Source organism: Budorcas taxicolor, chromosome 17, assembly GCF_023091745.1.
Source record: "Budorcas taxicolor isolate Tak-1 chromosome 17, Takin1.1, whole genome shotgun sequence".
NCBI classification, from domain to species: Eukaryota; Metazoa; Chordata; class Mammalia; order Artiodactyla; family Bovidae; genus Budorcas; species Budorcas taxicolor.
The window spans coordinates 7,772,699-7,787,500 of record NC_068926.1 but is presented as its reverse complement, the minus strand read 5'-3'; the positions used below and the strand labels follow the sequence as shown (position 1 = coordinate 7,787,500).

General features: G+C 35.6%; 1 protein-coding gene across 1 annotated transcript in view; it reads right to left on the bottom strand.

The window, feature by feature from the left end:
* Positions 1-14,802, bottom strand: part of LRBA (LPS responsive beige-like anchor protein) — a 746,337-nt gene that overhangs the window by 405,025 nt on the left and 326,510 nt on the right. The window contains exon 36 of the mRNA XM_052655100.1: positions 991-1,157. Coding sequence (XP_052511060.1) covers positions 991-1,157 — 167 coding nt within the window. The remainder of the gene's footprint in view (positions 1-990; positions 1,158-14,802) is intronic.

Here is a 14,802-nt window from a genome sequence, read left to right as displayed (position 1 = left end):
AGATAAGCATGATGAAACAGATCTTCTCTATATTAGCAAATACTTGTACTAAGAAACATCCCCAAACACATAGGTTTCAACTCAACTAGTTTATAAAGTTCAGCTTTAAAAAAACTAAAATCATTTTCTATTTACTGGAAAACCTCTAAACTAGACTTTGCTAAACACATAAATTGCTTGAAACACAAGCAGAAACCAGTTACACCTATACATAATAAACAAGCTATTTACTATTTTCCTTTGTTGTTGTCTTCCAGAAAAAGTTATACAGAAATGAGGAACTAAAAAATGTTTTTCTAGTGGGAAATAAAGAACTTTTTCATTAACATTACTTAAATGAGTCAAAACATGTTCCTAAAACTTAATAGAATAAAATATTCCAAAAAGATTAAATTTTATGACTTATCTAAATTCCTTAGTCTGAGAAAGTAATTTAAATATTTTCTTTCTAAAATTAGAACCAAATTCTCTTGTTCAGTTTGGTACTCTGAAAAGGAGGTAGATATAGTAAATAAAAATTTAAAGCTGGTATTGTGTCACCATAGCCCGGTAATCTGCAACAAAAACTCAATAAGACAACACATATTATTATGTTTTCAAATTTATATGCTAAAAACTAAAAAGTATAAATAGGGAATCATTTCTTCAAATAAAATACTGTATGTATAAATTCAGATATAAGTGCTACAAGTAAAATAGTTTAAATCAACAACTTCATTAACAGTTCACTTCAAAATGAATAAATATATGAGCAACTATTCCTTTAAGAGTAGTTGAAGGAAACTGAAATATCCATAAAAATCCATAACTATATCCATACTGATTTTCTCCTTCCCCTTTGCTTTAAATTCATAGTAGAAGATAAATTATAATATTAAATTACTCTGTTCTTCATCTGGTCTTGTTCATATCCATTTGATCAAAGCCGTTTATCTTAACCTAGGCCTTCCACAGAAAATCAGTGGCCGAATCCTAAAGGTGTCTCTTTACCTCACTGCAGAATTTCCCCAGGCTCCATGCTTGTCTGTGAGAATGTTGATAATTTTCTGGATTAGTTGAGTTGCTGTCACATGGTCTCGATATTTAGCTGCTCTTATCAAATGATCACACATCTTCTCATCTTCTCGTTTGTCTGCTGAATACTGGGCACATAGTGACTTGGATAGGAAAAAGAAACATTTATTAATATAAACATATGGGGGAAAACCCCTTTAATTGCATGATGAAACAATCTCTAATATGAACAGAACCAAACAAAACTTTAAAGTGACTTTTACATTGATCATGAGCTGAATTGACAGAGCTGGTGATCTACGGTCTCAGTACGACAATCCCTCAAGAACTTCTCTGTAGTCATTCATGAGGTACACTCAGAAGTGGTTAATATCTAAGCAGAGACCTGAATAAAGAGAGGAAGCCAGAAGATGCGGGGTCCACATTACAAGGAGCATGAAGCGAGGTTCAAAGAACTAAAGCAAAGTGAACAAAGAGAAGGATGGTATGTAAAGAGACTGGAGAGGGAGGCAGGCAGGGGTTGCAACATTTAGTACCGTGCAGTTATGGTAAGGAGTTTAGATTCTATTCTAACGCAATGGGTTACCAGTAGGTTAATCAAGAGAATGATGCGATTGATTTACATATGAAACTGATCAACATAGCTCCATTTAGAGAATGAATTACAGAGGAACAAGAGGCTTTAAGGAGGGAGACTGGTTATCAGGCTTCTGCACAGGTCCAGAAAAGAGATGCTGGTGGTTTGCAGTAGTAAACTTAGCTAGTTCTCAACACCTTCAGAAAATGCCATAAACAGTGTGGTCTTTTAAACCTTGGCTATGCAAAACGGACCACCAGCACTAGAATAACCTAGGAACCTATTAAAAGTGCAGAATTATAGGTCCCACTCCACACCAACTAAATCAAAACCTGGATTTTAATGAGATCTCCAGGTGATTTCTAAATTAAAGTTTGAAAAGTACTTTCTTAGACATCACTTTTGCCAAAACAAATTTAAGATTCTTTAGCAATAATCAGATACAACACAACCACTAGTTTCCACGATGCTTATTTCTTTTCTTTTGGAATTGACACTTGTGGCATCATGTTTAAGATGCTATACTACCTAATTAATTGCTTAAAATTAAAAAAATAATGATTAATGTAAACTTGTTACTTAAAAGGTCAGTTTAGCTGGATAGTTCCCTCCTTTCTCTTGGAGTGTAAAAGAGGAAGTACATGGTTCCAGGAGAGCTCTTTCTGTGCCAGAAGAGAAGCAAGCCTGAGGATGAAGACAATACCCACAGGGAGCGGAGGTATGCGAATTACAAACTAGCTTCCTCTGAATGGAATCATGAACTTGTGCATCAACCAAAGACCAGCCTACCTTTAAATTAAACTTTCTGTGAGACCTTTTTTTTTTAAGATTTTTTACAAGAACCTATAAGCTGCTGTTCATTCACTGAAGTCCAGTATGATCTGGGTTTTCTGTTCCTAACACCACAAGCAACCCAAATGATATGGTGTTTATGCAAATGCATAATGAATCAAGTATCTCTCGGTTTGTACAGAACACTAGGCTACTGAGATCAAAGGGTGAGTCAGCTTGATAGCCTTTGCCCTGGAGAATCCCCATTCTAGACAGTGAGAAGGGAATTGAGAATAAAAGTATAGTTGTCTCTTGCTATCGTGAAGGGGGTGGGGGAAAGGGGGCAAGGTTCCAGGACCCCCATGGATACCGAAATTTGCAGATGCAAAATCCACTTCGTACAAATAATATATATGAATATGTTTATACATATGAATAAACATAAGATTGGGAAACAAATCAAAAACCAGACAAAAGCATCATCTTTGGCAGAGTCTCTTCTCAGTCTTGGGCAACTAACTCACTTTACCTTGCTAGGTCTAACTGTCCTCCCATCTGCAAAATGAGAGGATTATATTACCTCTAAGGATTGTACACTTAAAAGATTTTGGCCAATCTCTAGGAGGTTAGTTTCTGTATATAGTTAAAAGGAAAGTACTTCTTTTACCTAAACACTGATATGGAAAAAATACATTATGTTAGAAACGAGATTCATTTATAAAATACTATAGGCAAATGCCAGGCTTCTCCAGCGGCTCAGAGGTAAAGAATCCACCTGCAATGCAGGAGACACGGGTTCAACCCCTAGGTCAAGAAAATCTCCTGGAAAAGGGAATGGCAACCCACTCCAGCGTTTTTGCCTGGGCAATCCCATGGACAGAGAAGCCTGGAGGGCTACAGTCCATAGAGTCGCGAAGAGTCGGACATGAAGACGCGAATGAACACGCACACACAGGCAAATGCCAGAGGCCATGGTAAAAACTGAAAGCCTGAGCCAAACAAACCCCAAAACAGCTCAGTTTGTCAACATTGTGATTTGAGCAAAGAAAAGAAAGTATGATTAAGAAACACTTGAAGGGAGTAGTTTAAGTGAAGATAGCTAGGGAATTATTCCATTGTTAACAGAAAGGTCAACTATTATGTGATATTTTCAGAGAATTCATTCCAGAATAGGCAGCCCTCTGTGGGTTACTTCACATCTAAGTCAACCTTACACTGAAGCCAACAGGACAAAATGGCAGACACTGTCAGAATGTGTACAGCTTAAACACCCCCTAATGTACGCACAGGGTGCCTTTATCTAACCTCACCTGATAGTAAGAGGGAATTAAAGTTATTGATGGAAATTCAAAAATAATTGGTTTGAATACTCCCCTGAAACACCAGATACCCTCGTATTAAATGTACCAAAATTACCAAAAAATACATTATTAAACAGGCTACCTGTATGCATTTACCAGTTTAACTTTATCAAGTCATATTCTTCAAAACATTTGGTAAGCAACTAAAGTTTGCTTTAAAAGGCATAATTCTAAAAAGAAGAGTCCAAGGTAGTAAGTTAAATAGTGAAATGGTTTAAAGTGCTCTTTAATGGATCCTCCTTTATAATATAAACAGCAACTTTTCATATCTGACATAAAATCTATAGATATAAATCACATTAAAGGGCTATTCTCTCCTGATTATCAATCTCTGTCTCATTGTGGAACATTAGAGTCACATCTAACCTTAAAACATGATAAAAGGAAACCAAACAAGAATGTTTCGTAACGATATAATGAACTTGCATCTATTCTTAAAAGCATCTTTAAAATGTAATTTTAAAGATGAACACATTCTTATTAAAAAAAAAATAACATATTCAACATATGACATATCATTCAAAGTCAAGTACAGATGAGGAATATTTGCCTGAAGATCAAACACATGTTACTTATTGAAGGAATGTGTGTGTGTGTGTGTGCGTGCGCGCACTTGTGTTTAAGGGTTAAGTGGAGGTATCCCAAAAGACCTTACAAAATGTATCATCTATCAATACAATCAAGGGCCATGTCTAGTGTGTGCCTGCTAAATTGCTTCAGTTGCGTTGGACTCTGGACCCTATAGACTGCAGGCCTCCAGGCTCCTCTGTCCATGGGATTCTCCAGGCAAGAATACTGGAGTGGGTTGCCGTTCCCTTTTCCAGGGGATCTTCCCAGCCCAGGGTTTGAACCCTGGTCTCTTATGTCTCCTGCATTAGCAGGAGGGTTCTTTGCCACAAGCGCCACTTGGGAAGCCTGCCAGGTCTAAGACTTTCATTCAGTTTTACTTCACATAAACTTTCCTGTTTTCCTACTTTAAGCAACACGTGAATTAAGTGATACAGCATCACAACAATGACCCTCCTGCCCAATCTGAATCTTAAAATAAAAAAAATCAGAAAAGAGCATTCTGGGAACTAATTCAAATATATTTGATTTGAATTTGATTATTGCTAAAGAAATCTAAGATTTATTAATATAGAATTAATAAAACATAAGATAAATCTAGTTATTAAATAATTCACTTAACTGAAGAGAGAAGCAATTTAGACTGATCAATTATAATTCAAATAACTATTCTGGATCTTTAAATAAAGAAGTAAAGACAATATCACATTTAGCCTTTGGTTTCAGATGTTATGTCTCTGTATGTCCTTTGCTCAGAGAGGAACGAACTTAAAAGCAAGCAGATTTCTCTATTATGCTCCTGCCATCACTCTGATGACCTTTCTGGTGGTCAGACTTCCTCTTCATTATCTCCCAGGATGCTCGCATTTTCTCAAGGCTTTGTCATATGTCCCTTGGCAATATCATCCACTCCCACCATCATCTGCTATTATCAATTTAGATGTAGCTGTCAAGTTTTTCATGTCTGACTCAGCTGTTTTCCCAAATTCAGATCCCACATTTCTATCTGTAGGACAGTCTCCAATCATTCAATAAGCACCTAAAATTTAAAATGTGCAACCTACCACCTTATCCCAAACACGCCAGTACACTGAAAAGGGAACGGTTTTCTATTTCTGTCATCTGCGACTTTTCAATTTCCCTCACATCATATCCCATCATTCCCAGCTAAGCCTCTAACCGCTCATCACAGCCCTAATGTAGATCTTTATTTGCTCACAACTCAGCTCCTGAAAGAATCTTCTGCCCTTTTATGAGAAGTCCCAGAATTATTTCTAAAAAAATTTGCTTTGGAATGACATAGATGTATGTGTAGATCCCATCCTCAAAAACTACATAATTGTTTAAAATATTGAAAAATTAGAACAAATTTTACTGCCTAGATCTGTGAATGTGTAGCCGTCTGTAAAGTGGAATATTATCTTTTACATTACTGTCTATCCACACTCTATTTGCCAGATAAACTAGATTATACACTACTACCCAAATAGCCTCAAGACATTTTCAAGGGCTGGAAAATATACTTTTCCTATAGGTTTTATATGTGAAACAAATTTAAAGATGTCTATTGAAAAAGAAAGAGGGAAATTTGAAAGACAAACTATTAGAGAAGAGGAACTCATGCAGAGGAAAATATACGGAAATCTAGAGGTCCTTTTGATTCTTTACCTCAATATAAAAGGTGGAAAAAATCTCAAAAAATCCAAAATAATTGGAAATTAAACAATTCACCTCCAAATAAAAAAATATGGAGCAAAAATGAAATCACAAGGAAAATTAGAAAAAATTGTGGGAATTGGATAAAACAGCATTTAAAGTAAAATTTATATATTTAAATATATTAGAAAATATTAAATATTTAAGGAAGAAATAATACAAATCTTAAACTCAGATGACAGAGGCTAAGGAATACACTGCAACTAATTTTGCATTAAAGGAACAGAAAACTAAATAATAACATAATCTGCATAAATAAACACAAAAACTCAACAAAGTACTACCATCCAGTTATCTATAAAACAGACTATATATCATGATTAACTAGAGTATATCTATGGAATGCAAAGTTGACTTAATATTTAAATATAAATCAGCATAATTCACCATAAAACAGAAAAAAGGGAGAAAAACATATCATCTAAATCATTTTTTAAAAGCAATTAATTAAATAAATAATTAACATTCAAAACCCTTTCATGAAAATAAATTAATTAATTATATAACAAGTGCTCCACAAACCAGGAATACAAAGATACTTCCTTAGGAAGGACATCTATAAAAATTATTCAACTGAAACTGGAAATAAAGTGCTATGTTCTCTCTCATGACTTCTATTCGATATGGTAAAAGAGATCTTAACCAGCAGAGACAAAAAATAAACAAGTAAGCAAAAAGTCTGAAAAGGAAAGACTAACAGACTCTTCATTTGTATATGCATTCCCCTGTGTTGTAATTCTGAGCATTCTAAGAAAAAACTACTAGAATATATAATACAAGTTTCTTAGATAAAAGGTCAATATACTAAAAGTTAATTATGTACCTACAGGCTGGCAATAATCAACTCAAAAACAATTAACAATACCATTAATAACGTGAAATATTTAGCAGTATATAAAAACATATTCAAGTCTACACAATGAAAACCATAAAACACTGCTAAGAGAAACTAAGACTAAATAACTGAGGATACATACAGTGTTCATAGATTTAAAATCTCAGTATTTTTAAAAATATATACTTTTCAAATTGATTTTATAGATTCAATCCAATCTTAATTAATACTTCAGGAGGCTTTCTTAAGGATATATTGACAACTGAGTCTAAAATATATCTGAACAAAAAAGAAAAAAAATTTACAAAGGAAAGATGAAACTACAGAATTTTATACTCTTTGAATCACACTGTAAAATAAGAAATCAAGACAGCATAGATCATGAAATGAAAAAAGAGTGCCTTTTCAATACAGAAAAAAGAGTGCCTTTTCTGATACAGAAACACCTGGCCACTCTCAAAGGAGCAAAAAAAGAAAAAAACATGTTTTCACCTCATATCACACACAAAATGTTTAATTCAAAATGAATAAAAAATATAGATGTAAAAGTTAAAATTTTAGCACTTCTAGAAAAAATAATCAAAATCTGATGAACTTCAGAGAATACTTAAGACTAAAATTCATAGGTTGGAGAGTGTAAAAGAAAATCATAACCATAAAAAAAACTTGACAAATTAGACTTTAGTGAAACTGATAAAATCTGCCCTGTAAAAGTCACCATTTAGAAAACGAAAAGGCCAGTGAGGGAAGGAAAGAGTGGGACGAATGGAGAAAGTGCCATCAACATATACACACTATCGTGAGAAAAACGGGTACCAAGTGAGAAGTTGGGCGCCTGGCCTGGCACTCTGTAATGACCTAAAGGGGCGGGCTGGGTGGGCAGCGGAGCTAAAAAGGGGGTGACATATGTGTAACTGTGGCTGATTTGCAGTGTTGTACCGCAGAAACCAACACAATGTTGTATAGCAATTTTCCTGCAATTAACAAAGAAATGAATTAAGAAAGAAAGAAAATGGAAAGGTAATGAGAAAAAACATTCACCATATGTATAACTGACAAAAGGTTTCCTTACAGGAAATACAAAGAATTCCTACAGTGCCATAAAGACAAACAAACTTAAAACCATAAACAAAGGATCTGACTAGACATTTTACAAAAGATATACAAATGACTAATAAGTATGTGAAAAATGCTTAGTCAGCAGAGAAATTCAACTAAAAACCACAACACTCTATCATTATATACACACTAGAAGGGCTGAAATTACAGGAACTGACAATAAATACTGGCAAGGATGTGGAACAAAGGGAACTCTCATACCTACCAACTAGCCTGATGAAGTGTAAAACCTACAACTACTCTAGAAAATAGTCTGGCAGTTTCTCCTAAGCCTAAATACAAACTTGCAGCAGCACACAGCAATTATACTCCTAGGTATTTCCTCGAAATGAATGATAACACGTTTCCACAAAAATGAACTGTATGAAAATGCCCATAATGCTTTTAATCATTAGAGCCAAACAATGGAAATCACCCCATATACACCTACAGATGAATGGATAAACAAAGTAGTACTGCTAAGCAATATAAAAAACCAAAGAGTAAACACATACAACAATGTGGATTAGTATCAAAAATGTCATGCTGATCAAAACAACCCAGACATTAGAGCACCCATTCTGTAATTTATATGAAATTGTATACCACACCAAACTATCTATAATAACAGAAACCAGATGAGCAGTCGCCTACAGTTAGGTATGTGTATGAATCTGCCTGAAATGCAGGAGACGCAGGCTCAATCCCTGCATCGGGAAGATCCCCCGGAGAAGGACATGGCAACCCACTCCAGTACTCTTGCCTGGAGAATCCCATGGACAGAGGAGCCTGGTGGGCTGCAGGCCATGGGGTCGCAAGGGTTGGACGCGACTGAGCGACTCAACCACAACCACCAGGTGTGTGTATGTGCAGTGGAACTGACCACACTGTAACAGAAGGGAATTCCCCAAGATGACAGACAATTTCCATATCTTGATTACAACAGCAACAAAGATATACACTTGTCAAAACTCATGCAACTGAATACCTGAAATGAGTATGTTATACATAAATCACTCAATAAAGTATATTTAAGAAGTTCTTAAAAATGAATAGGCAAGGCACTAACAGGGAAGAAAGTAGTTAAAATATTCATATTGGAAAAAAATAGCTCATATACCAAGTAGGTCAATGCACTCTATAAATCAGTAAGGTTGATAAACAGTAGGAGATAACTAATAAGAAACTAGGTAAAAGACAAATAGGTACTACACAAAAATTCTTTAAAAAAAACATAATATATAACAAGCAGGAGAAAAGACGCACAGTTTAATTTGTAAACAAAATCCAAAATAAAACACAGTGACATATCACTACACAACTACCAGAAAGCTAAAATTAAAAGTGGCAAACAACTATTGATGAGAATGTGGAGTGATATGAACAGTTACACACTGATGTTGGAAGAGGTACACATTGATGTTGGAAGAGGTACACACTTTTGCAAGATAGTGTAGCAGTATCTATTGAGATGGAAAACATGAATATTTTACAGTCAAGTCCACCCTCCCCTTCATGGATCACAGCCTTGTTGGGCAAAGGGGCTTGCATAACTCAGTGAAGCTATGAGCCATCCTGTGTAGGGCCACCCAATAGGGATGGGTCATAGTGATAATTCTGACAAAACACGGTCTAATGGAGGAGAGATCCTGCCTCAAGAACCACATGAACAGTATGAAAAGGCAAAAAGATATCACGTGGAAGATGAGCCTCTCAGGTCAGAAAGTATCCAATATGCTACTGGACAAGACTGGAGAAATCACTCCAAAAAGAATGAAGAGGCTGGGCCAAAGGGGAAACGATGCTCAGCTGTGGATATGTCTGGTGGTGAAAGTAAAATCTGATGCTGTAAAGAAAATATTGCATAGGAACCTGGAATGTTAGGTCCACAAATCAAGGTAAATTGCACGTGGTAAAACAGGAGATGACAAGAATGAACATCAATGTATTAGGAATCCGTGAACTAAAATGGACAGGAATGGGCAGACTTAATTCGGATGGTCATGTATCTAATCCTGTGGGCAAGAATCCCTTAGAAGAAATGGTCCCATAGACAACAAAAGAGTTCAAAATGTAGTACTTGGGTACAATCTCAAAAATGGCAGAATGACCTTGGTTCCCTTCCAAGACACACTATTCAACATCATAGTAATCCAAGTCTAAGCCACAAACACTATGTTGAAGAAGCTGAAGTTGATGGTTTCTATGAAGAACTACTAGACCTTCTGGAACTAACACCAAAAAAGACATCCTTTTCATCATAGGGGATTGGAATGCAAAAGTAGAAAGTCAAGAGATTTCAGGAGGTGAAAGTAAGTTTGGCCTTGGAATACAAAATGAAGCAGGGCAAAGGCTAACAGAGTTTTGTCATGAGAAATCACTGGTCATAGTAACACAAGAGACAACTCTACATATGGACATCACCAGATGGTCAGTACTGAAATCAGACTGCTTATATTCTCTGCAGCCACATGCAGAAGCTCTATACAGCCAGCAAACACAACACCTGGAGCTGACCGTGACTCAGATCATCAGCTCCTTAACGCAAAGTTTAGGCTTAAACTGAAGAAAGTAGGGAAAACCACCAGACCATTCAGGTATGACCTGAATCAAATCCTTTAAATGTATACGGTGTAAGTAACAAATAGATTTGAGAGATTAGATCTGGTGCGGATAGTGCCTGAAGAACTATGGATGGAGATTCATAACACTGTACAGGAGGCAGTGACCAAAACCATTCCAAACGAAAAGAAATGCAAGAGGGCAAAGTGGTTATCTGAGGAGGCTTTACAAATAACTGAGGAAAGAAGAGAAGGGAAAGGTATTAGAGAAAGGGAAAGATATATCGAACTGAATGCAGAGCTCCAAAGAATGCAGAGTTCCAAAGAACAGCAAGGAGAGATAAGAAAGCCTTCTAAATGAACAATACAAAGAAATGAAGGAAAACAAGAGAATGGGAAAGACTAGAGATATCTTCAAGAAAACTGGAGATAGCAAGGGAACATTTCATGCTAGGATGGGCACGATAAAGGACATAAACGGTAAGGACCTAACAGAAACAGAAGAGCTCAATTAAGAAAAGGTGACAAGAATACACAGAACTACACACAAAAAGTCTTAACGACCAAGGTAACCACGATGAGGTGGTCAGTCACCATGCCAGACACCCTGGAAAGTGAAGTCAAGTGGGCCTCGAAAGCATTACTATGAACAAAGCTAGTTCATAGTATGAAATGAACTAGAAGGAATTCCAGCTGAGCTATTTCAAATCCTAAAAGATGATGCTTCACAGTGCTGCAATCAATATGTCAACAAATTTAGAAAACTCAGCATTGGCCGCAGGACTGGAGAAGGTCAGTTTTCCATTCCAATTACAAAGAAAGGAAATGCCAAAGAATGTTCAAACTACTGCAAAATTGCGCTCATTTCACATGCTAGCAAGGTAATGCTCAAAAATCCTTCCCAATAGGCTTCAGCAGTACATGACCAAGAACTTCCAAATGTACAAGCTGGATTTGAAAAGGCAGAGGAACCAGAGATCAAACTGCCAAAATCTGTTGGATTATAGAAAAAGCAAAGGAATTTCAGAGAAAACATCTGCTTCATTGACAATGCTGACACCTTTGACTGTGTGGGTCACAACAAACTGTGGAAAATTCTTAAAGATAAGGGAATTAGCAGACCACCTTGTCTCCTGATTAATCTGCATGCAGGTCAAGAAGTAACAGCATTGGACATGAAACGATGGACTGGTTTAAAATTGGGAAAGAAGTATGTCAAGGCTATATATCATCACCCTGCTTATTGAACTCATATGCAGAGTGCATCATGAGAAATGCGGGACTACATGAATCACAAGGCAGAATCAAGATTGCTGGGAGAAATATTAACAACCTCAGACATGTAGATGATACCCACTGTAATGGCAGAAAGTGAAGAGGACCTAGAAAGCTTCTTGATGAGGGTCAAAGAAGAGAGTAAAAAAGTTGGCTTAAAACTCAACACTCAAAAAACGAAGATCATGGCATCCAGTCCCATCACTTTATGGTAAATAGAAGGGGAAAAACTGAAAATAGTGACAGATTTTATTTTCCTGAGTTCTAAAATCACTGAGGACGATGACTGCAGCCATGAAATTAAAAGATGCTTGCTCCTTGGAAGGAAAACAGTAACAAATCTAGACAGCATATTAAAAAGCAAAGATATCACTTTCAGACAAAGGTCTGCATAGTCAAAGCTATGTTTTTTCCAGAAAGTTCAACCATAAAGAAGGTTGAGTACTGAAGAATTGATGCTTCTGAACTGTGGGCTTGAGAAGACTCCTGAGAGTCCCTTGGACAGGAAGGAGATCAAACCAGTCAGTCCTAAAGGAAATCAACCCTGAATATTCACTGAAAAGACTGATGCTGAAGCTGAAGCTCCAGTACTTTGGCCACTTAATGTGAAGAACAGACTCACTAGAAAAGACCCTGATGCAGGAAAAGATTGAGGGCAGAAGGAGAAGGGGACAACAGAGGATGAGAGAGTTGGTAGACATCACCACTCAATGGACGTGAGTTTGAGCAAACTCCATGCAACAGTGAAGGCTAATAGAGCCTGGCACGCTGCAGTCCATGGAGTTGCAAAGAGTTGGACACAACTGAGCAACTGAACAACAAATCCACCCTACAAATACACGTGAGTATGTACACCGAAAGACATTAAAGCAGCACAGATCCTGATATTAACAGTTAAAAAATGGATTGCCAATCAATAGCAGAAGAGAGTATGAAAAACCACTGCTCTACTGATGAAACAGAATAATATACGGTATTGATCATGAAAAAGAAAACGTAACAAATGAAATGAATCTCACAAACATAGCACTGGAACTAAAAACGCCAGAGAAAACTGACTTTGATTCAATTGTTGTAAAGTTCAAAAACTGAAAAGAAATTACAATGATTAAAAAACATACAGCTACGTATTAAAAGCAAAAAACAGAAGCAAGTAAGTCATTAGATAAAATGACATTATTTAGCTTAATGGAACAAAAAAGGGTTGTGATTGGATATATAAATGCACAAGGCTTCTCACAACCACTTCAGCATTAAGAAAAGGAGGTAAATTCATGTTAAATGCACACATTTTTCTAGAGTGTATTTTGTGAGAAACAGATTATAAAGCAAGTTTTCATTAAGTTTGCATAATATTGTGATATAAAAATAAATTTCAGTTAAAAAGTTCAAGGCTAAAATCTTTAAAATATTTTATAACCCGTTATTCTAATTTACTAACATTTATTGTTAATTAAGCAATTGAAATGTATTGGCTTCAGAAGTTTGTGCTTCAGTTTTTAAAAGAAATTTACACTCAAATTTAAAAAGCAATGACTTATATGATAAAGAAATTCCTCTCTTCTACTTCGTCCCTGTTTGGCTGTTTTCTACAAGTGTAGTCATGTTAACATGAATGTACTATCTGTGTAAGTAAAATCATATTATCCATCATTCCTTTTCAAGACATGAAGTTCTATCTTCATTCTTTTTCATGGCTATACACAATATTATATTTTTAGTTAAATAAACACACTTTCCAGTAAACACTTTAAAGTGTACTACCTTATGCCCCAATTTATCTCAAAATTACTTACACTGTAAATTGTTTGTCTCATTGTAAACCATTTAAAAGGGCAATCATCTAAAGGACAACAAATTAAGAAGCTTTTTAACAGTTCAATGGAGGTCTTTGCACTCAATCTCAACTCAGATTTAAAGTCCAACCATTAAAAATAAAAAAATGTTGTCCGTGGGAATGTTACAGAGCCTCCTGAAAAACTTAGAAAAATAAAAGCTTAAAAAATCCAACAGCAAACGAAAGTCAACCAATGACAATGTGTGACAGCCACCTTTAATTCTAAAGTGATTCCTCTGTCATCCAACACTTCGACGTATTGATTTCTCTCAGCATGAAAAAGTCTAAGCCAATGAAATAGATATAGTATCATCCCCCTGATAATAGCATTCAAGGTGAAAACAGGCAGAACACTTATCAAAGTATCGCTTTCATTTCTTATTGTTTTAATGGACTGGATACGATGTGCTGGCTTCTTATCTTTACAATTGCAGACTTAAAACAATATTTTCAAATAATCAGAGGGCTAATATAGGTTCTAATGTTTTACTTTAGAGAATAAAAGAATGGGTTTCAAAGCATTTACATATTTGTAAAGTGAAGTCAACACTAAGAAGAAGGTTACAGTTTCCACTTGCATGTAAAATACACATACAACACTGTTCACATTATTTCATTGCTACATTAGAGTTACTTGTTAACAATGAAAATTACAAAATTTGTAAGTAAATACCAAAACAGCTTTCATAAAGGCAAACTGATTTCTTTAACAATGCCTGCATGCATTATATATCAGTTTGGTAAATAAAGTAAAATGTGGTTAGTATCGGTGATCAATATAATTGACAGGAAATTTTTTTAAAATTCATAATGAGACAGGTATATCTTCCTGTAAGATTATAATCATACACAAATACATATAAACATACATATAGTGAAAGAGAGAGAGAGAGAAATTAAAGTTTTTATTTTTTAAACTTTACTTTTTGTTGATTTGCACAAGAGCTGAGTATCTTAAACAAATCCTATACTCTTTTAACTCAACGTATGTACCTAACCATTGGGTTTTTTGGAAATCATACAAAACTAGGGCATCTTACTTTTACTAGGCTGAAAGTAGTGTGTGTGTGTGTGTGTGTGTGTGTGTGTGTGTGTGTGTGTGTGTGTGTACATATGTATAGATATATTTAATTTCAAATAACAGTAGTTTAAGAGCAAGCATGAAAACCGTGTGTGTGTGTGTGTGTATG